At 43.2% G+C, this 26974-nt stretch overlaps 1 protein-coding gene across 6 annotated transcripts in view; it reads left to right on the forward strand.

Annotated features, from left to right (window-relative positions):
* LOC117268537 (microtubule-associated serine/threonine-protein kinase 1-like) overlaps positions 1-24377 on the forward strand; it is a 65619-nt gene extending 41242 nt beyond the window's left edge. For 3 of the 6 annotated variants that reach the window (XM_033645086.2, XM_033645084.2, XM_033645087.2), the window contains 22 exons: positions 2405-2565; positions 3987-4062; positions 4870-5079; positions 6843-6944; positions 9817-9949; positions 10037-10104; positions 11719-11795; positions 11916-12124; positions 13976-14114; positions 14232-14364; positions 16052-16217; positions 16312-16413; positions 18488-18613; positions 18940-19049; positions 19183-19343; positions 19559-19818; positions 19927-20151; positions 20252-20481; positions 20731-20853; positions 20958-21091; positions 21182-21372; positions 22481-24377. In XM_033645086.2, the coding sequence (XP_033500977.1) occupies positions 2405-2565; positions 3987-4062; positions 4870-5079; positions 6843-6944; positions 9817-9949; positions 10037-10104; positions 11719-11795; positions 11916-12124; positions 13976-14114; positions 14232-14364; positions 16052-16217; positions 16312-16413; positions 18488-18613; positions 18940-19049; positions 19183-19343; positions 19559-19818; positions 19927-20151; positions 20252-20481; positions 20731-20853; positions 20958-21091; positions 21182-21372; positions 22481-24084 (4740 nt within the window). In that variant the 3' untranslated portion in view covers positions 24085-24377. The remainder of the gene's footprint in view (positions 1-2404; positions 2566-3986; positions 4063-4869; positions 5080-6842; positions 6945-9816; positions 9950-10036; positions 10105-11718; positions 11796-11915; positions 12125-13975; positions 14115-14231; positions 14365-16051; positions 16218-16311; positions 16414-18487; positions 18614-18939; positions 19050-19182; positions 19344-19558; positions 19819-19926; positions 20152-20251; positions 20482-20730; positions 20854-20957; positions 21092-21181; positions 21373-22480) is intronic. The other 3 variants (XM_078161038.1, XM_033645085.2, XM_078161039.1) reach the window with 1 other exon arrangement.
* Positions 24378-26974: the final 2597 nt, after the last annotated feature.

Consider the following 26974-nt stretch of genomic DNA (forward strand, 5'->3'; position numbering starts at 1 on the left):
ACAAATGGATGAACAGTTGTAATAATTTGTTGTAAGTAACAAAACAATAAAAATAAAACTATTGGATAAATGGTTGAAATAAGCTAAAAGTAGTAGAATAGCTGGAACAGATAGAATAGTTAGCTAACAGTAGCTATGTTTCCATCAGAAAAAGATTCGAATCATTGGGAAATGCGCATTAAAACAAATATGAATCCTGTGTGTTTCCATTAAATGTACAGACTTTGCTGAAAACTACGAACTTGTGTGACTTTTCCGCAGAACCGGAAACAAAACAATTCTCTTATTCTTATTCCTCTACATTTCGAACATAACAGTTTCCATCCCCCGTTTTGCGAATCAACATTTTTTCGAATCAACCAAAACCTGGCTAAAGCGAGCGTATTTTTGTTTGTGCGAATCAGGGGATTTTTATTCGAATTTTGGTGTTTCCATCATAATTTTGCGATGCGATACTTCTAGATGTGCATCTAAACAGGCTGATGGAAACATGACTAGTGATGAAACTGTGATGAAAAAGTCAGCCCAAAATAATGAAACAGTTGCAATAGTTAGCTAAATCTGTTGGATAAATGGTTGAAAGATGTTTGCTTAACATAACAAAACAGTTTTAAAAGTTAGCTAAAAATAACAAAGCAGTTTTAATAGTAATGAAACAGCGTCAATATTTAGCTAACAGTTGTCACGAACCGGGCCACACGGCCATGACAAAGAGGGAGACACATACACAAGGAAAGCCAAAGCAGAGAGGGTCGTCACACAGTAATGAAACAGTTTTAATATTTAGCTAACAGTAATGAAACTGTTTTGATAGTTAGCTAACAGTAATGAAACTGTTTGGAAAAAGTCAGCCCAATATCATGAAACAGTTGCAATAGTTAGCTAAAACTATTGGTTGTAGTAGTTAGCTTAAAGTACAGACACAGTTTTAATAGTTAGCAGAACGTAATGAAACCATTTTAATAGTTAGCTAAAAGCAATAACACTGTTTTAATAGTTAGCTAAAAGTAATGAAACAGCTAAATTGTTAGCTAAAAGTAACAAAAACAGTTAAAATAGTTCGCTAAAAGTAATAAAACTGTTTCAATAGTTAGCATGAAGTAATGAAACAGTTTTAATAGTTAGCTAAAAGCAATAAAACTGTTTTAATGGTTAGCTAAAAGTAGCGAAACTGTTAAATTGTTAGCTAAAAGTAACAAAACAGTTAAAATAGTTTGTTAAAAGTAATGAAACTGTTAAAATAGTTAGCATAAAGTAATGAAACAGTTTTGATAGTCAGCTAAAAGTAATAAAACTGTTTTAATAGTTAGCTAAAAGCAATACAACTGTTTTGATAGTTAGCTAAAAGTAATGATACTGTTAAATTGTTAGCTAAAAGTAACAAAACAGTTAAAATAGTTTGTAAAAAGTAATGAAACTGTTAAAATAGTTTGCAAGACGTAACAGATAATTGTCTGAAACCTCTAGCCTCTGCCACTCCAAGTGGCAGTAATACCAGTACAAACTTGACCTTGAACTGAAACACTGAGTTCAGTTGTAACAATATTCACTTTTAAATTCTTGGTAGTTTTGTAGTAACATTGAGTTTATATCCATGAGAACGTATTTGGAACATGCCTGCAGGTGTTGGTGTTGGAGTACGTAAGCTCTTCTGACTATGGGGGTATGTCAGACATTAAACATTGTAAATCACTGTCATAAATTACTGTAATTAGCACCAATCTTCAACAGAAAATCAGAGTAAGAAGTTGTTTCAGTCCTGGTGATGTTTCCTGGGGAAAGCAGCGCAAAAATGCTACTTACCAAGACGGTGAATAGAGAAATGAATCAGTACAGCCACCTACAGTAAAACTAGACATGAATGAAAGAGACAAAGAAAAATTGAGTCTCCAGTCTTGTTCCATCCACCCTTTTAAGTCTGACCGTTTTCAATTAGTCTGTCACTCGTGAATGATCAGGCATCGATCTTTGGGTTAGCAAAGTAAGTGGAGGAGGTCCACGTCTCATTGCTTTGATGAAGGCAAATGAGGAGGTGAGACAGATTGATGGGTCTGAACCGAGGTTTACTGGACACCTTCATTAACATTTAAACTCTCTGTTTGTCATTGGCGGTGTCCACAAGACTGCAGGTGCTGTAATAACTGATCTTTTTGTTGGTTCAGATGTTATATTCAGTAGATAAATAAGAGAGGCAGTCGGTGTTGATCACATGCTGCATTGTTGGCAATTAGTTGTCATGAATTTTCTGGCAGGTCTAACTCCACCCACTGTAATGTCCTTGTTTCCCTTCCTCATCTGCCAACTTCTCCCTCTCCCTCTCCCTCCTAATCCCCCCCACCCTCGTCTGCTTCCTCTTCCTCCTCCACCCTCTGCCTCCCCTCCTCTTCCTCTTCTCTCACTACAGTCCTCCAGCTCCTCTCAGGAGCGACTGCACCAGCTGCCCTTCCAGCCCACCATGGACGAGCTCCACTTCTTATCCAAGCACTTTGGCAGCACCGAGAGCATCACGGATGATGATGGGGGCCGCTGCTCTCCCCACATGCGCCCGCGCTCCCGCAGCCTCAGGTCAGCAGCAGCAGCACCACCCATGAGATTAAACAGCAGCTTCAGCTGCCCAAAAGCACTATCCTCTTTTTAAGAGCAGATTTAAAGGGGTTGCCCCTGCTTGCTTGTTATTGCTTTTATATAACCTCCTGAATTTTCCGGTTTTAAAGCTGACATGTCTGACCTACGCTTAAGATCTGATTAGCACTTGAACCAATAAATACAGAAGGTCAGCGCTGTGTGTTTGTCAAGACAAGCTCATCCTTAAAGTGATAAAGAAATAAGATATTAATTTTACAGATAAATAATTGAATCTATCATTAAAACCAGTAGCTTATGTGGGCTGATGTTAACACATTTTATAGATGTTGCCCTGTAACGGCCATTTTGCTGCCTTACTTTTACCTACTTGTGCGCTTATACATTGTGCTTTAGCTTTATCATTTTGTTTTGCAAAAGTTGCATGCACCTAGCTCACTTTAAATAAGATGTAAAACTGATACTTCACCTCCCGTAATGCGAGCTGAGGTGACAGTTGTGGAAAAGAAGAAGTCAGAAAGTAAAAAAACCAACTCTGTAATGTGAGTTTCAAAGCAAGCTTTAGTTGCTAACAGTAGCTAATATTAGCTAGCATGAGTTATTGGTTATACCAGACCAAAAGAGGTGCAGCAGAAAAAACATGAATGTATCACAACCCTAACTAAAATGTAAATAGAAGCAGAATGCCGTAATTTGTAAATGTTTATGACCTCTTCTATTGAATACAGTCCAAACACAAGATATTAAATTCATTCGTTCATTCATTCATTCATTTTCTGCAACTGCTTATCCTGTTAGGGGCCAGAGGGGGGCTGGAGCTTATCCCAGCTGACACTGGGCGAGAGGCGGGGTTCACCCTGGACAGGTCACCAGCCTATCACAGGGCTGACACATAGAGACAGACAACCATTCACACTCACATTCACACCTACGGACAATTTAGAGTCACCAATTAACCTGCATGTCTTTGGACTGTGGGAGGAAGCTGGAGCACCTGGAGGAAACCCACGCTGACACAGGGAGAACATGCAAACTCCACACAAAAGGGCTGTCCCATCACTGGATTCGAATCAGTAACTGTCTTGCTGTGAAAAGTTGGTTGAAATATCTGTGAGTGAGGGTACCTTCAGACTTTTTGGTGCGCACCTGAGGGTGATTGCTGTGTTTTCACCTGCCCAAACGAAGAGGGCAGGTGTGAAAGCACCATTTGTCTATGAGCCAAGCTGGAAATTGTGGGCGGAGCCTGCAAGAGAAACGCTACTGCATACCGCGGAGGCTAGAAAACTTTTTCTGGGGCGTGTCTTGATATACATGAACTCTTAATGTTCTCATTTTATTGTTATTTACAACACAGAAAACAGTGTATAGCTAAATTTTCATTCCATGTTTTTCTGCCCCCACAGCCCAGGACGTTCCTCCTCCTGCTATGATAATGAGATAGTCATGATGAACCATGTGTACAAAGAGCGCTTTCCAAAGGTGAGACACACACACACACACACACACACAAAGTTACTTCATGATAAACATTATATTCCATAAAAATACTTACAACAGTGAGCACATCGAGCCTACAGAGCATTAATCTTTCAAGCCACAGTAACAGTCTAATCCCATCCAGTCAGGGCTCACATATTAGAGAAATAAAAAGGGAATATAATTTATGAGTGAGCATGTTCAAAGATTTGAGTTTAACAAATACACAGTAAACACAGTCGTAACCAAAACACAGACACAGTTTTAAAAACAGAGCCATGGGGGCTGCCAAACCATAGCAAACAAGATTACGTGGCTCTGCCGAGTCGCGATACGTTCACCCTGTCAGAGAGAATATTAAGTTTAGTCACTGCACTTAGAAATCCTGCCACAGCTACGAACAGTAAAATACAATTCTCCTCCTTTCACTCTCTCTGTGGTCTGAGGTTGTATCAAAAGGAAATAGGCTGATGGCTCCCACCGAGATAACATCAAGCTTTAGGAAATTGGACATTATAGTTTGAAGTTCATTCGAGGTAAAAGCTCTGGGGGCTTGTTCTCACACAAGTCAAATGGAAAAAATGAGGCCTCAGTGAAGTCATTGTAAAGCAGCAGCAGAGCCACACTGTTTGAGCCACAAATGAAATTTCTTTCTGAACTTTCTGTCACATACCTCTGAGTCTTCTTAAGAAATTCAATCTCTTTCTAAACTTAATCTGTCGCTTTTACTTTCACTCCCTGCTCTCACGTCTCTTTCTCTGCGCACATACTGCTCCTGTTCCCTGCTGCCCACCTTTCATCCTCCCCAAGGCCACGGCACAGATGGAGGGGAGGCTGGCCGAGTTCATCCAGGCTTTCTCTCCTGAAAATGTTCTTCCACTGGCCGATGGAGTCCTCAGCTTCATTCACCACCAGATCACTGAGCTGTCCAGAGACTGCCTGGCCAAGTCCCGAGAGGGCCTCATCACGTCTGTTTACTTCTTTGAGCTGCAGGAGAACCTGGAGAAGCTCCTTCAGGATGTGAGTTAGAAAAGATATAATGTCCACAAAATGTCCACTCGGTTTTATATATCCAAGTACTTCTATAAAAATGAACTGCTTGGCAACCAGACCAGGCCTCTAAAGCCCCGTTTTCACCCTTCAGACATGGTACCTAGACCCTAGTGTTTCCACCACAAACAGTCCTCTTAAATGTGGGTGGGGTTGTTGTCACTCACTGCTCCGTCCAGCACTCACTGTATTTCCTCCTTTATCAGTCTGCACCTGGTTTATCGTCCACAGAACGAGGCTGCACGCCCACATTTTCAGATCAAAACAGAACAGGCTGCAGTGAGAGTCTCTCTCCATGGGATATTTAAAAATAGCAGCTTTGTGCATTTAGTCCTTCTCAGGCAAGCTCAGGGGTTTAGTGTTGCTGGAGCCCACAGGAAGTGAGGATTAGAATATATGCAGTTCACATCAGTCGAAATTAATATATATAAACTCTTGAACATCCATTCATTACTAAAAGTGTGTGTCATATAAAAACTAAAGTGATGGTCAAAGTTGTCACAGTGAAATTTAAGGTGTGTTGATGGATTCACATCATCAACTCATGCATTCAGTAACATCACAAGTTAACGTTCCACCTTAAAAGTTGCCGGCAGTCGGCCCAGTGAATGAAGTTATTTTTTCTCAGACTCCAGCTGCTGTGAGAGGCAGCAAAACATCCTTTCATTTTATAGTTACAGTTTACTAATAAAACTCTCCACAGTATGAACAGTGGTTACATGAGCCTCAAAACCAGACACAACTCAGCCCTGAGCAGAGTGACCGTCCTCTACTGACCAATCAGACTGCAGTGTTCACAGCTCCACCTTCTAGTACCAGATCTGTGTGCTAGGTACCCCAACAGAGGGGGGACCAAACATGGGGACGCTAAGGAACGCTTCCACTGGTGCCATCCACAACTTTTCACAGTGAACACAGAAAAAAGCGTACCGGACTGAACTGTACCATACTGCTCGGTGGAACGGGGCTTGATTGAGACAGGCCTTTATTCGTCTAAATGTGTAGCTACACCGGGCTAGTAAAAGGGACTGATCATTAATTGGGACCAGGCTTTTATTTTAAGTTTTACATTAATTAAGGTTGACATAAAAATTTGCCATATTTTGAGAACTTTCCACAACTTTTGCCTCCTCTGTTAAAAGAAACGTCTCAAGGTAGGGAATCAGAAAAGTAGATATTTTGGTACTGGAACAAAAACTCAGGTATCATGATACCAAAAGCTTCAGATGATAGTAACTCTAATTTGCAATTATAGCAGGATAAATTAAAGCGCAGCGATAACAGACACAGAAACAGATCCATCTTTGGACATGTGATTGAGGTGATGTGATACTGTGGAAGGTTATTGATGGATAGATTCAGCTCGAGTCTTCTGATGCCATTCAGACTCATGATGCCTTTGGTGAGAGATTGAAACGGCAGCAGTAAACGGCAGCTAATTGAGCTCAGAGCAGATAACAGGTATCAGGCAATTTCATCAGCAACCTCATTCTGACGGCTTGATTAGATCGCGGTGATAACTCTGGGCTGCCTGGATGAAGTTTGATTGTATCTGCTGCCTTTTTAATGATCAGATATTCTCATATGTCACAGCTGTTTGAAGCCTTTGTCACTCTGTGTCTCGTTTTGTCTCTCGTTTTACTGACTGCAGTGGCATGGCTGTATGTTAGTGTTGTGTTAGAGAAGTCCTAATGTGAATCTCTTCTCTGACTCTCTGTCTCTCTCTCTATCAGGCCTTCGAGCGCTCAGAAAGCTCCGAGGTAGCCTTCGTCACAGAGTTGGCGAAGAAGCTTCTCATCATCATCTCCCGACCTGCCAGGCTTCTGGAGTGTCTGGTAAGATAACATCCTATCCCGCAGCAATGCTCACAATCCTCATCCCGCCCCACCCTTCATCCCAGAATGTTCCACAGCTCACGTCCCTCTTGTGATTTTAAGACAAATTGATTTTCTTTAGATAAACATGGGCACAGAGACCCATTTGTTGCCCATTAAAAGCATTTAAGTGGTCTGATATGTTACACAGTGGGGGCAGAAAATCTAAACAAGCTAACGTTGAAGTAAAAGAGCTGGCCTGGTCTGTCTGTGTGGAGAATACATTTGCATTTAGATTAAAATTTGCCCTGCCACAGTTCGACTTATACCAGGCAGCGACCCCCCACTGCTGGGCCGCCTTCCAGTCTGACTCAGACAGACCGTGACCATGGTGTCATTTAAAGTTGGAGTATGTCTATATGTGTGTGTGTCTGTATGTGTGTGTCTGTCTGTCTAGCTGCCTGTTTTTCTGGGTTACTGTGTTTTATAACAGTCTTGTGTCCCACTCAATGAGTCACGCCACTCTGATGTGGTTTTTGATGATGAGCGACAGCTGAAACAGTGACATGAAGAATTGATTCGTCGATGTCATTCCACCCTCATTTTCTGCATATCGCTGCTGATGGATTACCGTGTGTGTGTGTGTGTGTGTGTGTGTGAGATCTTTTGCATGTTTTTGACATCGTTAGTAACCATATTTGGATCAGCTGCCAGGAGCTGCAGCAGCAGTACAATCAGTGAAACCTCTGCAATACATCAAGTCAAGTTACAGCCCTGACTCCTGGAAACAACATTTATATACAACTAATTTGAAACAGCGAATACGTTTTTAGGGAAACCTAATGCATAGTGAGGAAATTGATATTTAACATACCTGGCGAGTCGCAAAAATGTTGCCATTGAACTTATCAGCCAAATTCTCACTGAAAACGTATTTCAGTTGTTTTCCGCCAAAATGGGTAATCATGCAATACAGTTTCCACTCGTTGGGACCGCAGCATTATTGTTTAATTACATTTCTTATTAGGGCTGTACCCAAGTATTCGGACATTCGAATATTCGTTTCTGTGGGTAGGTATTCGTTATGAAATTTTGGTATTCGATATTGGTTTTATTTACTTTTTTTTTAATTATTATTATTGTTTACATATTTTTTTGGTGCTAAATGTAGTCTTTTTGTTGTTGGTAAATGTAGGTTATCAATAAAAATCAAAACTTTTAAACTGCATTGTAAAAAATGTGAAAATATAGTATAGCCTATCAACTGAGCTTGTGCGCACGGCAGGCTTGAGCGCATCCGTCTGAGGCTGTGGATCAATGCCACGTTTTACCACTTTATCACTATTCCCTCTAACTTGTAGCTGTTTTTTCGTTATCTTTTGAATTTAATATGAATTATGGAACCGTTTTTGTCAACGTTTGTTTCCCCCGTTTTGTACAATAAATTATTGTTTAAAGTTTCAACAAGTTTCTTTTGGAGTGCGTGACACAAGTGTGTTTTGAAAACGGCCGCGGACTGTCACCTGCTCAACACATCAGTACCTTCGGATGCCATGACAGTAATAGCCAATAATGTCAAAATATCATTTACAGACCGATTTAACAGACGATCACTGCTGCCCGACCCGCAGGTCCATTTGCGGGTCCCGCGGGTTACGAGTCGACCCGCGCATCACTACTCAGCTCAGTCTATAAAGGCTGTACACAACAGTAAGGCTATAGACATGATATTCTATTCAGGCCGGCAGAACCAGCAGCACATCGGCTCTACAGTGCACGGCACTGCTGATTAACCATGTTATTGCAGCACAGAGTGTCTGCCAGCAACCAATTACTTGCAGAGGCTTCCTACAACTTGTTTCAGCGGTTCCGATTTAATCAGAAGACAAATTAAACAGGATGACTAGCCAATGTGAAAATCAAAAGAAAGCATAGACTAATGTACTGAAGGAGACTGTTGTGCCGTCACATTTTTTTGTGGTTTGAGAGCAAAGATCCGGTCGCCGCTGTGCAAAACTCCGCAATACAATTAGGTCCGAAAAAAACCCGGAGTCCTGAATGGGATTTGCCAATTGGTTGCATAGAAAGGAATCATGTGATCTATGAGCTTCCATCAGTCAGCTGCTCCGTCTGTTCACTGGGCTGTTTGAGATCAGCTGATGTAGCTGGGATGTGAGCTGAGCTTGACACCGTGTCCTGCCTGAACGAATGCTACGCTCAATTTGGGGTGTTTGGGGTCTGCACTTTGTACACCTGCCATCTTCCTTGTGATGCCTGTGCAGCACATGACATGTCTCATTTCTTAGCATGTGCTGTTTTGTGTCAGCAACTTTCAGAAAACATGAACAGAAGGCTCTGTTTGTGTCTCTTTACGTATCTAACGTTGAGCATAAATGAGCCTTAAGAAGAGACAGAGGAACGTGATGTCTTTCTCAGATGATCTGTCTTATGTCCCTCTGTGTGGACACAGTGACAGTTTCAGCAAACATGTCAAAAAGTTATTTAACGGTTACAAACTACAGCTTTAATTCATGTTGTATGTTAAAACAGAACCTTGTAAACTTTAATTGAAAACAGTCCAGAGTTTTGCCTGTCCTGAGGCTGAGCAGACTGCAGTGATGGTGTCTTCCAGAAACAAATCTTGGAGCTGCTCCAGAGAGTCAGTGAATCATCCATCAACTGCTAAAAGCAGCCGCAGTGGCTTCACTCGGATATGGAAACATTCTCTGATTTACATTTTAAACCAGCTTTACCTGGAAGCAATGTCTCAAACACAAATTCAATCATCCCACAGAGTCCTATTTAATGTCGTTAGTTCAATGTTTAATGGAGCAGCTTCAAAAATGTTCCACCTGATGACATCATGTTCATGTCTCGATGCTCTGGTTTGCAGGAGTTTAACCCCGAGGAGTTCTACCATCTGCTGGAGGCCGCGGAGGATCACGCCAAGGAGGGTCACCTGATGAAAACGGACATTCCTCGTTACATCATCAGCCAGCTGGGGCTGACTAGAGACCCTATTGAAGGTGAGGGAGAGACGCAGAAACACACAGATTTAACTTCTCAGAAAATGAACTGACAGCTGATTTTAACGGACATATTTTCCTCATCAGAGATGGTAAACCTCGACAGTTACGACAGTGAGGGACCGCTGACACCTGAAACAGATGACTCAGCAGAGGTGAGATCTGAGCTTCTCCAACGCTCAGTCCAACCCCACATTCACCCACCCTTTTTATTTTTTAATTTATGCAGAGCGACAGTTTAAAGTCCGCCCTGCCAAGGTCCTTGTTGCTCCTGTAGAAAATGTCTGCCTCATCTCCGAATGACTTGGCATACATGCTCTTATCCATCTAATTTAGCTTATTTATGCTGAGGTACAAAAAACAGGATACCCCCCTCCCTAAATCTACAGGCCTTCCCCCCAGCATTAGGCACGCCTCCAACTGTCAAAATTAAGCTAAGCAGACAAAAAGAGGAGAGGAGAGGGAGCGGGGATGTAGACCAGACCTGGAGACGCCTCTCTGTTATATCTGTTATATCTCTGTATGTTGGGTTTAATGTGCATGCCTCAGTGGCAACGGGAATTTTTCACCCTTGTTAAAAAATAAAATTAAAGCTGGGGTGGGCAGAAATACAGCCTCCTCCTGCAGCTCCCCCTCTCCTGTCTTAAGCCCCTCCCACCAGACAAACACGGGCATATGCACAAGCTTCATACAGTAACCCAGTGTTTCCCATACATTGATTTATTCAATCTTATTTCATTGTAGAGCTGCACCCAGCCCCTCTTTGCCCCACTCTCTGTTTATCAGACCACAAATGAGACAAGAATTTGCTGCTAGCTGCCCCACGGTCCGTCCACCTCACTCCCCTCCACTGTGGACAGCTTCCTCAGGATGAAATCAGGCAGCAGCTTGGGAGACAGACCTTCGGGCAGCGACTGTACTGGCTTAAATTCGGCCAACGCAAACCCCACCCCAAGTGTCAGCAGGCTTGTGGACAGCAGCAGTGGCGCTTCTAACCTGTGTAATGGCTGCAACACATCTGACAGGAAGTTGGGATTGTCCAGTCCACTGGAACTTGGGTTTGTGCTGGCTGGATTTGGGTTGCTGTGGCAGACTGGGGGTCAGTCTCTGGAGCTGCTGCCTGGTCCCCTCCCGGTGAGGTGGTCTGTAGCAATGGGGGGTGAGGCAGGGGATTTACTGTGATTTGAGGCTCTAACTAGTGTTAGCTACATTAACATGAAGCCACAGTTGTGAGCCTTTGGCTCCAGTTAGCAGAAGGCTAAACTATTAGCCACATTTTCTCTCCATCTCTGAAATGCTTTGTCGATATTGACACGTTTTATTTTATTTATTGTCAAAATCTCTTTTTGATAAGTCTGTCTTCCTTTTTACGGTTGCTTTGCAGTGTAGGTAGTTTAAACCGATGCTGGAGGAGCAACTTTCTCTGCAGGACTCTCTCTCTGTCAGCTTTCACATTACGCACGCACGTCTGCATTTGTAGAACAGCCAATAGGAACACCCTCCTTCTGAAATGACCTGTGATTGACCAAAGTCTCCTGTCACGAGCTAGATCTTCTAAAGCCTAAAACAGAGCCGAGAGGAGCTGTAGAAGTTTAGTTTTGTCTTGGTGTACTTAAACTACAGTGTGCTCAAAGTTTATTTGGGGATTTTAACCCAGTGACACAAAAAATAAATTTCCTACCCCAGCTCTAATGATTCATGTCATGTTGGTTTGATCAGTTTGACACTGGATCATTGTTCATCACAGCATTATGTTCATCGATCCACAGGGTAAGATTAAAGCAATGAAACCACCAGGAGAAGCAGACTTCCAGACCATCAAGCTGATCAGTAACGGAGCGTACGGGTGAGTGGAGCTGTAGGGCGAACTTCTGTAAATCAGGCATGCACACAAATGTTTTTTTTTTACATCAGCAGAGTAGCCACATAGTAAGACATAATACGTGCCTCTGTGTGTGTAATACAGCGCTGTGTACCTGGTGCGTCATCTGGAGACACGCCAGCGATTTGCTATGAAGAAGATCAATAAGCAGAACCTGATCCTGAGGAACCAGATCCAGCAGGCCTTTGTGGAGAGAGACATCCTCACCTTCGCAGAGAATCCCTTTGTCGTCTCCATGTTCTGCTCCTTCGAAACCCGTCGGCACCTCTGCATGGTCATGGAGTATGTAGAAGGTAAGAATATCCATGTGTGTGTCAAGTGGTGAGAAAAATGTTGTTGGGTGGATATTCTGCCCTTGTCTACACCTCCAGGTGTTCTGTGTTAAGTTAAGTTTCTTGTCAGCATTTCAACTTTTTGAGTTAGTATATTTATACCATGGTCGGGGTTAAATCCCCAGTTCTGATTGGCTGCAGGCTGTCCATCAATTCCCAATATTGCAGCAGGTGAGTGTAGGACCCAAAAGAAGCACCAATGACAGGCAGGACAGTTTATAATAGACTTTAATGCACCGCTTTGATAAATACAAAGTGAGCAAACGGATGAAACAACTGGGAAAGTCAGTGTCCAGGTTCAGTGCCCTGTGAGAGGCAGATTCAGTCCAGGGCTCTTGGCGTGGAGCGCCAAAGCCGAAAACAGTTCAGTAGTGTGCAACGGTACCATGAGGGAGTAGGGAATCCAGAACCAGGAGTACACATGAGAGCAGCCAACACACTTGTGTGGAGCCGACTGTAGCCAGGGTGGGTCTTGCCAGTAGTGATGATGAGCTGGCAGAATGTGCAGCCACACAGAGAAGCAATCCATAGCACAGGAAACCACAGGCAGATGAACAGGTAAACTCACTATGGAGAGCTGAGTGACGGTCTCTCCAAACAGCCAAAGGGAACAGGTGAACAGAAACCAGGAAAGCAGAAGCAGATCTCTTGGTCGGGCCAGAAGGCTGAGTGGTTTACCAGGGAGCAGGTGAAGCAGGAGAGTCAGAGGCAGGCGAGGTCGGCAACGAGGAAGCAGTCAGGATAATGATTGTTCCAGGTATTACTCAGACCCTCAGGTGGTACCAGGGAAAATTAGTTGTGGCTTGTGGAAAACATTCTTTCATTCATCCCGCTTATCCTGTTGGGGGTCGTGGGGGGGCTGGAGCCTATTCCAGCTGACATTGGGCGAGAGGCAGGGTTCACCCTGGACAGGTCACCAGACTATCACAGGGCTGACACATAGAGACAGACAACCATTCACACTCACATTCACACCTACGGACAATTTAGAGTCACCAATTAACCTGCATGTCTTTGGACTGTGGGAGGAAGCAGGAGCACCTGGAGGAAACCCACGCTGACACAGGGAGAACATGCAAACTCCACACAGAAGGGCTCCCCAGTCCCGGGGTTCAAACCCCCCACCCAGGGTTCAAATCAGTAATCCTCTTGATGTGAGGCATCAGTGCTAACCACTGCACCCCGAGGTGTCCATGATCTGCAGAGACCTCCACTGCACGTGGAGTGGTTCTTGTCTCCCCGTCTTCCATTAATTCTTCCATTCCTTTCTTGCCTTAAACATAAGAATTAAGTGGAAAAAAAAACAACAAAGGATTTTCTATATTTTAAGCCGAGGCAATCGTTGAGCTTCCACCTCCTCCACACTGATCACACTGTAAATTATTAATATATAGTATGGGTGTTGGACACCAGCATGGCTGTAGACTCAGAAGTCATTCCCGTAGCCACAACACCAGCACTGCAAAAATCTAATAGCAGTGCGTTCTTATTATAGGTCTGCCCCACAGGTAATTGAATGGTCTGACCCTTTTCATAGGCTGTCATACATTTTCCGTAGGTGAACATTCTCTGAATGCCAGGTGAAAGTGAAATGCATAATAATGTGCCAGGTATCCTTCAGCGTACGATGCAGAATGACTCATGTCGGCACCGTCAGCAGAGTCCACAGAGTTAAAGCCACACAGATTGCATGATTGTTGTGTGTCTAAATGGAAACTAAAATGGTCTCTGGGACAAAAGGTAGCAGGAGACATTTGTGGTAATTGCTAATGTCAGCAGCAGGACTAATCAAATAATGAATTGTGCTGGCAGGTGGAGACTGTGCTACTCTGCTGAAGAACATTGGGGCTCTGCCTGTGGAAATGGCACGCATGTACTTTGCAGAGACCGTCCTTGCACTGGAGTACTTACACAACTATGGCATCGTACACCGTGACCTCAAGCCTGACAAGTAAGACAGAGTCAGTTTGCATGAAAATGTTGCAAAGAGATTGTCACAATACATTACTAAACACTTGCTATTTCATTGCTCTTTCATGAGAGTATAAATAAACGTTTCTGTTCTCAGCCTCCTGATTACCTCGATGGGCCACATCAAGCTCACAGACTTCGGTCTTTCTAAGATGGGTCTGATGAGTCTGACCACCAACTTGTATGAAGGACACATAGAGAAGGACACTCGGGAGTTCCTGGATAAACAGGTACGATGAGCCAAAGTTTACACAGACATAGAGAATTTATTGAGTTAAGGCTGGGCTCTATAGAGAAAATCAAATATCACAATATTTTTTGCCTATTACCTTGAGATCAGTTCTGCACTGATACTGCAGGGTTGACTATGGGTGCTTTCACAAAGTATTTACTGGGGCTGCCCCTGACTAAGAATTTTCCTATTCGACCAACAGTCATCATTTAGGGCCATTAGTCGACTAGTCGCCCGCATGTTTCTGATATGAATGTAATGATTAAATGATATATTTTGGTGGTTTGAGTTGAAGGTGTGAGAAAGAATAGTATCACTAACACTGTTAACACTGTGCTACATTACAGAGAAATACAAAACCGTACTAATGAACCTTCATTAATATAGGCCTATATTTTATCTCCAAGTGCATGTCACACACTGAGCGAGCCGCCTGTTAATGACGCTGTGGGCTAATGGGCATGTAGCTACTTCCATGTTTCAGATGATACGTCATGTTTGTAGTCGACCAATGAAGATGAGTTTACATATCACCTTGGGTTCGTCCTTCACCTTCTCAAAATGATCCCACACTTTGGATTTCCTGCCCTACATGTTATTAACTAGCCTGTGGAATAACCGCAGGTACCAGCCCTGGAAATTAACCTGACTCCTGTCTGACTGCTGAGCGTGGACACTTCCTGTGTCTGTCCTTTCAAATTATCTGCAACTAAGCGACCAATGAAATTTTGTCGACTAATGACCTTTGTAGTCAACTAACATTTGGTCGAATATTAGGGAGCAGCCCTATTTAAAAAAAAAAAAAGAGAGAGAGAGAGAGAGAGAGTTGTTTTCTCACGATAAGTGATCTTGATATCACAAGAAATCATCCTTTTGTTATCTCAAGAATCAACATAAATCAACTTATCACAATAAATGAGCTTTGTTATCTTAAGATAATGAAATAATTATCTTGTGATCCCGAAATAATGGCATTAAAAAAATAACTGCAAGCACGGCCCTTCTTGGCCTCCATACATCTGCAGTTTGACTGTAAACTGTGTCTTTTCAGTCGTACTGCAGTGCAGACTCTTTAACTACAGTATGATCCAAGTAAAGTTGAGATATGAAATGTCCTTTGATGTCTTCATCTCTATGCAAAGATATTCCCCGTCATTGTGAGCCAGGCATATCTGAAGCATGAAAAAAGCAGTTGGCAGAACAATAGGCAGTATTTCCTCGGTTATTATCATCATTTCTCTTTCAGGTGAGGTTTATTTTCTCAAGCCTTTCATGCAGTGCTCATGATTTGAATCTGGGCCTCATTATTTCTTGTGTATGCATTGTGGTGGCCAGAAATCTGTTAGCATTCAGTGCATACCCATCTGCACATGAAAACCCTCAGTGAGGCTTTCATCTTGTCTTGGCATCCCTGAAGTGATCTGCTCAGCCGGGGAGAAATATGCATGCTCCATACACATGTGCCTCTCAGGCAGGGTCAAATTATGTATAGTGTACGATTTAAATTTCATGAAGATCTGGTGTAGAATAATCTGATCTGAGTATACATGTATTTCAAAAACAAAGTACATTTATGTGAGGCTTACATTAAGTGTCTGTACGCAGGACAGGGTTTCATGTAAGTCACAGGACTTGGAGCGATAAGTAACACCTGATGAAATTAAGTGTCACTGTTTCTCCTTCAGGTGTGTGGAACTCCCGAGTACATTGCTCCGGAGGTTATTCTTCGCCAAGGCTATGGGAAGCCGGTGGACTGGTGGGCTATGGGCATCATCCTGTATGAGTTCCTGGTGGGCTGTGTGCCTTTCTTTGGAGACACTCCAGAGGAGCTGTTCGGACAGGTCATCACAGGTGAGGGGTCAAAGCTCTGAGCTGGACGAGTACACGTCTTCACCAAAAATGTGTTACCTCATATCATCCTCTCTCTGTCTGCTGTATCTGGTAGATGACATAGTGTGGCCTGAAGGGGAAGAGGCTCTTCCTGTCGATGCCCAGAACCTGATCTCCTCCCTTCTGCAGACAAATCCACTGGTTCGACTGGGAACAGGTCTGTCTGATAGATTAGTGGTTCACTACTTTAAGTTATGGTCATTTTCCACTGTTGTCCCTGGTCTCTATTTTCACTTAGACCTGTAGTTCACTATTTTCTTTTGTGTTTCATTTTGGTTTAGTTGGGGTGCATTACCTATTTCAACCATATTCCATTTACTTTTAGATACTTATTCCAAAAATTAATTAATTAGCCCGGCTATTAGCTATTGAAAATATAAGCTCTAAGCTTATATTCTCTATATAGAAAAATAAATGCTCTAAGCTCTTACTCTAAGCTAACTTTTTTTACCAGTTAGCAGTAACTTTGAGGTAACGATTCCAACCATTTATCTTTTACTTTAAGCTAAGTATTTCAACCATTTATCCACGAGGCCTACTTTTAGCTATCTAAAATGTAATCTTTACTTTACCTAACTATTTTAGCCATTTATCCATTGCTTTTAGCTTCTCAACCACTACCTTTTACTTTTAGCTAACTATTTTAGCCATTTAGCCATCACTTTTAGCTAACTATTTTAACCATTTACTTTTAGCTTCTCAACCATTTATCTTTTACATTTAGCTAACTATTTTAGCCATTTATCCATCACTTTTAACTATTTTAGCCATGTAGCCATCACTTTTAGCTAACTATTTTAGCCATTTAGCCATCACTTTTAGCTTCTCAACCATTTATCTTTTACTTTTACCTAACTTTTAGCTAACTATTTTAGCCATTTAGCCATCACTTTTAGCTAACTATTTTAACTATTTATCCATTACTTTTAGCTTCTCAATCATTTATCGTTTACTTTTAGCTAACTATTAGCCATCATTTTTAGCTACCTATTTTAGCCATTTAGCCATCACTTTTAGCTAACTATTTTAGCCATCACTTTTAGCTAACTATTTTAACGATTTATCCATTACTTTTAGCTTCTCAACCATTTATCTTTTACTTTTAGCTAACTATTTTAGCCATCACTTTTAGCTAACTTTTTTAGCCATTTATCCATTACTTTTAGCTTCTCAACCATTTATCTTTAACTTTTAGCGAACTATTTTAGCGATCACTTTTAGCTAACTATTTTAACTATTTATCCACTACTTTTAGCTTCTCAACCATTTATCTTTTACTTTTAGCTAACTTTTAGCTAACTATTTTAGCCATTTAGCCATCACTTTTAGCTAACCATTTTAACCATTTATCCATTACTTTAAGCTTCTCAACCATTTATCTTTTACTTTTAGCTAACTTTTAGCTAACTATTTTAGCCATCACTTTTAGCTAACTATTTCAACCATTTATCCATTACTTTTAACTTTTTAAACCATTTATCTTTTACTTTTAGCTAACTATTTTAGCCATTTATCCATTACTTTTAGCTTTTTCGACCATTTATTTTTTGCTTATGGCTAACTCTTTTGACTACATAGCCACTTTTAGCTAACTATTTCAACCATTAATCTATTAGGCTACTTTCAGCTATTTAAAATGTAATTTCTACATTTAGCAAACTATTTTAACCATTTAGCCATAAATATTTCAGCTATTTATCCATTACTTTTAGCCTTTTCAACCATTTATTTAAGTAGCTAATTATTTCAACCATTTATCAATTACTTTTATCTTACTATTTCAAACATGTATCTTTTACTTGTAGCTAGGTATTGCAACAATTAATGTATTACTTTAAGCTAACTTTGTAGACTTCTCTCTTCACTTGTTAACTAGATTTCATGCACATTAATCTCAAAGCATGGTGTTATGGTGTCACAGTTGACTCAATATATCGATAAATTTTTCTTTTACATCCTAATTTTGTATTTTCCATGTTAGCTGAGCTACTTCACAATCTTCCCACCTTCCCCCAGGCAAGTTCTCCATGATGGGGTACGTGTATCCCTGGTTGGAAATCACTGACCTAGAACACAAAGTGTCGTCCTGCCTGTAGCCTCACAGATTCAGTTTACGCAAATAAGTCAACTTTAACTGAGTTAAAGTTGCTCTGCTTGCTTTAGGGCTGCAGTCATTACCTGTCTGTCTTTGTCTCCCCCTCTGTCCCCCTCCTCTCCCATCCTCGACCCAGTAGGTGGTGCGTTTGAAGTGAGGCAGCACTCGTTCTTCACAGAGGTGAATTGGAACAGCCTGCTGAGACAGAAGGCAGAGTTCATTCCTCACCTGGAGTCTGAGGAAGACACCAGTTATTTTGACAGTAAGTCCGCTGCCGGGGACTCCAGGTACAGACCACAGGTCACTTTGAGTTAAGGAAAATTGTATTCATCAAAACAGCTCAGGGTCTTCTGAGTCATCACCATCGTGGTCACAACACCCTCCGCCCACCATGTTACCATGACTGCTAATGTTGAAGAGTTTGCAGCTTTTAATGTAGACTGATTTCTGAGCACACATGGATTTCTTTTGTCTCATATGGGCTAATGTCAGTAGCTGATAATCTGAGAACAGAGAGAAAATGAATGCCACCGTTCACTGAATATTTGCCAGATGTAAAGCTACGATATCTTGTCACCTTTCCACCAGCCCGATCTGAGCGCTACCATCATGTGCATTCATACGATGAGGACGACACCAACGATGACGAGCCCGTGGAGATACATCGCTTCTCATCCTGCTCCCCTCGCTTCAGCAAGGTCAGACCGCAAAGTCAGATTAAAGTTTGCCTCCTGCTTCTCTTTTTTTTCTTCAGGTCTGAAGTGTTTAAAATGATAATGGTTATTTTTCAGTCCACAAAATTCAGTCTGTCTTTATTGTGTGGGCCTGCAGGTGTACAGCAGTATGGAGCAGCTGTCCCAGCTGGAGCATAAAGTCCCTGGCGTGACTCTACGGGAGCACAAGGTCCCCAGGGAGGATCGAGTGGCCAAGAGAGAAAGTCTGGGGAGCCTCACCCTCAGGGACAAGAGCTGGAGGACTGGATCGCCTGAGATGTGAGTGCAGCCGTCCACATAAAATAGTGAAGAATTAAATGTTCATGGTCAAATAAAGTTAGAGGGTTTGTTTAAGGGATACGTGACCAAACAACACAATGAAAGACAGGTTTTTTTTGTCTATCTGGCCAGAAAGTCTTCGTGTGTTCAATGTAAAAAAACGAGACTCATCAAGTATAACTTCACACCAAAGTACACCTACTTTGCTTTTTCAGGAAGCGCTTATCCTGCTCTGAGTCCTCCTTTATGGAGAGCGACTCCAGCCCACCGTCTGGAGCCCGAAGACGCTTCTCCGCCCTCATGGACACACACCGCCTGGCCTCCCCCCTGGAGGTTGACTCTGAGCTGCCTGTCCCCAGCAGGCAGCCTGCAGTGAAGGCCAGAGGGACGTCCCTGGAGGGAGCCATGGCTGCCATCGCCTCTCAAGGGGATCTGAAAACACTCCTTAAAGACAGCAACGGGGTCGCAACTGGAGGTGAGAAGGGATGAGGAAGCATGATGTCACTTGTCTTGTGATAGTAAACCTGTATTTGATCATAATTTATGACAAGACTGTAATTTACTGTTGGATTTCATGTCACAGACAAGCTGTTGAGACCTGCTGATGCATCGTTGCCTCTACCAGGCACTGCTTCTGTTCTGGGGCTTCCAGACCCACAGGGTCCCCGCGGGGCCACCACTGACCTGGTGCTGCGGAGGGTTCGCCACCAGCAGCTCTCAGCTGAAGGAGAGAAACGCAGCTCACGGCCAGGATCCAAAGTTATTAAATCTGCTTCTGCTACTGCTCTGTCTGTCATCATTCCTGCAGGTGAACATGCTGGTTATTTTACATCAGCAAATAAAGTGTAAAAAACATATTTAAAATGTAACGCTGTGATGTAACCTGAGCTTCATCCCTCTCTCCTCAGTGGAGCAACACGTTGCCTCCCCGCTGGCGAGCCCCATGTCTCCTCGCTCCCTCTCGTCCAATCCTTCGTCGCGTGACTCTTCTCCCAGCAGAGACTACTCTCCCATGGTCAACGTCCTGCATTCTCCAATCACCATCCACCGCTCGGGGAAGAAGTACGGCTTCACTCTGCGAGCCATCAGAGTCTACATGGGGGACAGTGATGTTTACAGTGTACATCACATGGTCTGGGTGAGAAAGCAGAGCTGATAATTATCTCTTTTATACAGCAAATTTCATACATACAAACCAGCTCAATATGCTTTAAATCAGGTTGTAGAAAAACATCTGAAACATGTAGAATAACAGACAGAAACATTAAAATATGTTAAATTGTGTTCATTTTTTCCTTTTGGCTCCCATGAGAGCTTTAACATGCAGATAAACAGCTTTGTATCAACACCTAAATCTGTTTAATTGAGTCCTTTGTTCTAATCACAGCATGTGGAGGAAGGCGGTCCCGCCCAGGAAGCTGGACTTAACGCTGGTGACCTCATCACTCACGTAAACGGGGAGTCAGTCCACGGTCTGGTTCATACAGAGGTGGTGGAGCTCATCCTGAAGGTGAGCACAACCTAACATACATGTTAAGATTTTTATACGATGGCTGAAATAGAATTTCTCTATAAATGATTTGATTCATATAAATATATGTTTATAATCTACAGAGTGGAAACAAGGTGACAGTTACAACAACTCCATTTGAGAACACCTCTATAAAAGTGGGTCCTGCCCGCAAGTCCAGCTATAAATCCAAGATGGCACGACGCAGCAAGAGAGCCGGAGCCAAGGAGGGACAAGAGTGCGTTACTGCAAAATAAATGCATTTCATCACAAGAATACAGAATCTTAAATGTTTTATTCTCACCATATTATTACTTTGTCTTTTCAGGAAGAAGCGCAGCTCCCTGTTCAGGAAAATCACCAAGCAGTCCAACCTGCTCCACACCAGCCGGAGCCTCTCCTCTTTAAATCGCTCTCTTTCATCTGGTGACAGTCTCCCAGGCTCCCCCACCCACAGCCTCTCCGCCCGCTCACCCACTCAGAGTTACCGCTCCGCTCTGACTGAATCCACCTACCTGGGTTAGTATGTAGGGCCTGGAATATGCATGTGTCTGTTTTTATGTGGTTTAGCTGTCTGGTAGGCCTTAAAACTGTAACTTAATACAGATAATATATTTAAAAGAACACAAAACGGAGGATATTTTATCTTCTGTGTGTATTTGATGTTTTGCTTTTAAATCATAACTTAAAAGAACGTTTCTGACAACTGGTAGTTCTATGGATCAATGTTTTTTCATGAGCGTGTGGCAGTGCACTTCCCATCATGCTGTTGGTTTGACAATATTCTGATGATCAACATTTGGTGGCAGCAATGGGCCAACAAATGTAGCACCACACCAACAAAAACAGGGAGGAGGAAGAAGACTGCTAGCACATACATGTGGCTGTAAACATGTAAACATTTGGCGCCAAAAAAAGCCTGTGGAAGCACACTGAGAGGTTGCTACAAAACACCCACATTTAGAGCCTAATACGTTTGGAGCCTAAAAGCCAACTGAAACGCAGTGACAGGTCACTACAAAACAAGCTAGTTTGGAGCCTAAAAAGCCGATGGAAACACACCAACAGGTGGCTACAAAATACTAAAGTTTGGTGACTAAGGAGCCGATAGAAATACACTGACAGGTTGCTACAAAACCTCCACTTTGCAGCCTAAAAAGCCAACTGAAATGCAGTGACGGGTTGCTTCAAAATACCCTTATATGGAGCCTACAAAACAGAAGGAAACACACCAACCTGTAGCTACAAAACCACCCATACCAGGAACCTAAAAAGCTAATGCAAACACACAGATGAGTTGCAACCAAACACCAACATCTGGTGCCTAAAAAGTCTATGGAAACACACCAACAGGTTGCTACAAAACACCCATGTTTGCAGCCTAATATGTTTAGAGCCTTAAAGCCAACTGAAACACACTGACAAGTCGCTACAAAACAAACTAGTTTGGAGCCTAAAAATTTTTATTTGGTTATTATTTGGTTTCTAGGAGAGTATAAATATTTAAAAAGTATAACAAAGAGATTAAAACAGCAGATTTTACCATAAAATTTTTAATTCTTGATAGAACAGAAATACAGTGTTGACATAATGTGATTGTAATGTCTAAATCCTCTCCTCTCCTCAGGCACCTCCTCCCAGAGCAGCTCTCCAGCATCCAGCACTCCCAACTCCCCCGCAGCCTCTCACCACATGAGGCCCAGCTCCCTGCACGGCCTGTCCCCCAAACTCCACCGCCAGTACCGCTCTGCACGCTGCAAATCTGCCGGCAACATCCCTCTGTCTCCCCTGGCTCACACCCCCTCCCCCACCACCTCCTCTCCCCCGCCTCTCTCCGGCCACACAGTCGGAAGCTCCAACACCACACAGATGTTTCCCGCCAAGCTGCACTCCTCGCCTCCTGTCGCCCGCCCTCGTCCCAAAAGTGCAGAGCCGCCCAGGTCCCCCCTGCTGCAGCGGGTGCAGTCGGCAGAAAAGCTAGGGGCTCCGATGCTGCCTTCCTCGTCTTCATCATCATCGTCACCCTCTCCTCTGACAGGCGGGGTGTCGTTACGCAAGCATAGCCTGGAGGTGTCGCACGGGGACTACAGGAGAGAGTCCTTCCACTGTGAGCACAGCCTGCAAAGTCTGCTGGAGATGGAAGGAGAGAATGGACCTGCTCCCCCGTCTCCTTCATCATCCTCCTCCCCCTCTCCCCCCATGGGAGGGGAGATTGGAGGTTTGAAGCCAGTACGGAAGCTGGGGAGGCAGGAGTCACCACTGAGCCGCGACACTCTGCTCACATCAAGAGAGAAGGATACCCAGACCACAGCGTCTGAGCTCAGCGGGTCGCAAACCCAGAGCCTCGTTACTAAAGCTGAGTCCAAGAGCGATGTTGTTGATAAGGCTTTAACCTCTGCTGAGGTTCTGAAGAATAACGTGAGTCCAGCTCTGGTTTCATCCAGTACAGAGGCCAAGCCCTGCCCAGGAGACAAACCTCAGAAAGTAAGTACTTCAGCTTCTGAGGCGACTGTCTCCAAGAGTAAACTCAGTGAGAAAATGTCATCAAAGAGCCCGCAACAACAAGACGGTAAGCAGCAGGGTGCACAGACAGACAGCGCACCTGCAACTAAAGCTCAGGAGAAGATTGAGGAGAAGGTGAAAGGCACTGCAGCGACAGAGAAAGGAAGCGTACAGAAAGTATCTGCAGAGTCAAAGCCACGTAAAGGCGCAGAGACCGCAGAGAAAGGAGGCGTAGATAAAGCAACTGAGACGACCAAAGTCAAAGGACCGGCGCCCCCGGTTCCCACCCAGGCTCAAACCCACTCTGCAGCTCATGCGCCCGCACCCACTGCTGCCAGATCCAAAATCGAGAAAGTATCGCACAGTTACCGCGGGGTCAAGGAAGAGAGGGCGCACCTGGAGGTCCTGGAAGAGAACCCCATATCACCCTCCTCTAACGCAGCCTCGCCCTGCTCGAGCAAGTCTCGCCCGATGTCTCCGGGGGATAAAGCCAGCTTCGTCACCCAGCTCACGAGCGTGGCCAAAACAGTGCTCGGGCCAATGAAGGTGGGGTCACAAGAGGCCGCCAAGGGTAAAGACACCTCCAAGTCAGGTGAGGAGAGGCGAGGAAACACAGCAGGAAAACCAGAGGCTTCGTCCGGTGGCGGCCGACGGGGCGCTCCAACTGCAGCGGCTGGCACAGTCCACTCTGATAAAGGGAACAGTCGCAGCTCCAAGCATCACTCGTGATGAGAATGAGTCAGACTCTCCCATGTAATGCCTTTTACTGTAGCATCACACTGACATATCATGAATTAACATGACTGTGAACGGAGGGGAGATGTAAATGCCTGAAGAAATAACACCAAATAGATGACAACGTGACATGTAGACACGCGAGATGTGAACATCCACCATGTTGGAATATGTGCACACATGGTATCATAATGTAGGCCCGTGTATGTACTGTATGTTCAATGTGTTGTATATAGGAGAAAAAAATGCATATGTCTTAATGCATGTCCGACACTGTACATGGAAAATGAAAGAATATTTAAAAAGATGAGAAATATAAAGCAGACCTTAAGGTGGTGAACACTGTGAACAACTTTTCAACAGGCAAACTGTGTGTAAACAAGCAGGTTTCTGTTATGAATGGGCATTACTTGCATTTCAGATCAGCTCCAGTGCCATCGTTCAGTTCACTTCAAATTGTACTTCCTGTGTTTTGGTTACTAAAAGAGTTCAGGCTCGTAAAAAGTCGTCAAGAATACAAACATACTGAAAACTGGACCAAGAGCCCAGTCGACAGAATAAATGCTGGCACTGTACGTTTCTGCAAGTCATTATGTAGTGGAACTTTCATTTCAACAACGTTTTGGCTAATGTTTGTTCAGATTTAGGCACAAAAACCACTTGATTATGTTTAGATAATGGCTAAAAATAGCTTTGGTGGCACAATCCCAGCTGCACACGTGATGTCTTGTTAAAAAAACACCTTGTCATGCCACAATCCCTGCAGGAAGCACACCGACACGTTGTTACAAAACACCCATGTTTGGAGCCCATTAAGTTTAAAGCCTAAAAAGCCAAATAAAACACAGTGACAGGTTGCTACAAAACACCCTCGTTTGGAGTGTTAAAAGCTGATGGGAACACACCGACAGTTAGCTACAAATCGCCCATGTTTAAAGCCTTATACGTTTGGAGCTTAAAAAGCTAATGGAAACACACTGACAGGTAATTTCAAAACACCCTTGTATTTCTTGCCTAAAAAGCCAAAGGAAACACTCTGACCGGTTGCTACAAATCACCAACATTTGGAGCCTTAAAAGCCAATTGAAACACAGCAACAGGTCACTACAAAACACCCATGTTTGGCGCCAAAAAAACGGATTGAAACACATTGACAGGTCGCTACAAGCACCCACATTTACGTTTGCAGCCTAAAAGCCAATTGAAACACAGCAACAGTCATAAAAACCAACAGAACACAGCGACAGGTTGCTACAAAACACCCATGTTTGGAGCCTAAAAAGCTGATGGAAACACAGCGAGAGGTTGCTACCAAACACTCAAACATTTGGAGCTTAAAGAACCAATGGAAACACAGCGAGAGGTTGCTACCAAACACTCAAACATTTGGAGCTTAAAGAACCAATGGAAACACAGCAAGAGGTTGCTACCAAACATCTCCTTATAGAGCCTAAAAAGCCAATTGAAACACAGTAACAGGTCGCTACAAAACACCCTCGTTTGGAGCCTAAAAGCCGATGGAAACAGACTGATAGGTAGCTACAAAACACTCATGTTTAGAGCCTGAAAAGCCAATTGAAACACAGATGTAGGTCCCTACTAAACACCCTTGTTTGGACCCTAAAAAGCTAAATGAAAGACATTGACAAGTTGCTACAAAACACACAAACATTTGGTGACTGCAAAGCTGATGGACTCACACTGACAGTAGCTACAAAACACAGTTTGGAGCCTAATACACCGCTGGAAACACAGTATTGACTTGCTAAAACTTGTTGTTTGTTGGTCTTGTGGAGTGGTCTGCAGCTTGGCAGGCACATCACCGAGGTGTCATGCCATCCACCAATTCATGTTGATATACATATGAAACCTATAAATATATTGGTAGTTTGCAGAAACATACAGTGCCAACATTTCCTTCTGGTGACCGGGCTGCCAAGAGACCAAAATGCTTGCACTGATGGAATTCGGTGAATCAGCTGACGTGCTTCAGATCTGTTAAAGGGCTGAATCTGAGTGGAATAGAAAGAGGTAGATTAGACGAACATGCACAGGGACACTATGCAATGTGCTAATAATGCCACTTTTCTTTTGTCTGTTTGTTTTTGGTGTCCCCAGTTACTGAGTTTACATTGTGCTCCAGGCAGGAAGAGAAGACGGAGGAAAGCGTTGCAATAAGCCGAGCAAACACATTTTGTTTTAAATGTCGTCTCCACTGATCGTAGTGAAATGTGCAATTGTATAGTTAAGGCTGTTAAGTGAAAACTTCACCTGCAGAATCACCATGTGTTGATCAGTTACTCTCCTTGTGCTACCTTGACTTCGTGAAGAAAACCTCTGCCTATGAGCTTAAGCAGAGTTCAAACACATGCATGAGACTGAACTGACGTGTTTTAAATAGTGAGGTTTGCACGTGTTGCACGTGTTTGGGAAACGCTGAGGATGTGACCGGATAAATGAGACTCGGATTGTACTGCATGAGTTCGATGAAAGAAACAGATGGTTTGATTTAGTTTTGCTGTTGTTAAACAGGGTCTGTGTTCACTTCAGTTCATGCAAGAAAAAGAAAGTTTTCTTCAGGAATTCAAGGTTATCATGCAGTGTTGGTTTTGTCTGCAATTTTTCATTTTTAAGTAATTCAAGCCATGACTAAATTAAAATTAGCTAAATTAAATCGGGCAGCGAGGTGGCGTAATGGTTAGCACGAGGGTTCCTGGTTTGAACCCAGGGTGGGGGAGCCCTTCTGTGCAGAGTTTGCATGTTCTCCCCATGTCAGCGTGGGTTTTCTCCAGGTGCTCGGATGTGTGCACCAAAACAACCAGGCTGAGACCTTCTTGAAGAGGTGGTTTCAGTCTGGTTACAAACAAACTCTGGTGCAGTTCGT

Source organism: Epinephelus lanceolatus, chromosome 18 (assembly GCF_041903045.1).
Source record: "Epinephelus lanceolatus isolate andai-2023 chromosome 18, ASM4190304v1, whole genome shotgun sequence".
Classification (NCBI taxonomy): Eukaryota; Metazoa; Chordata; class Actinopteri; order Perciformes; family Serranidae; genus Epinephelus; species Epinephelus lanceolatus.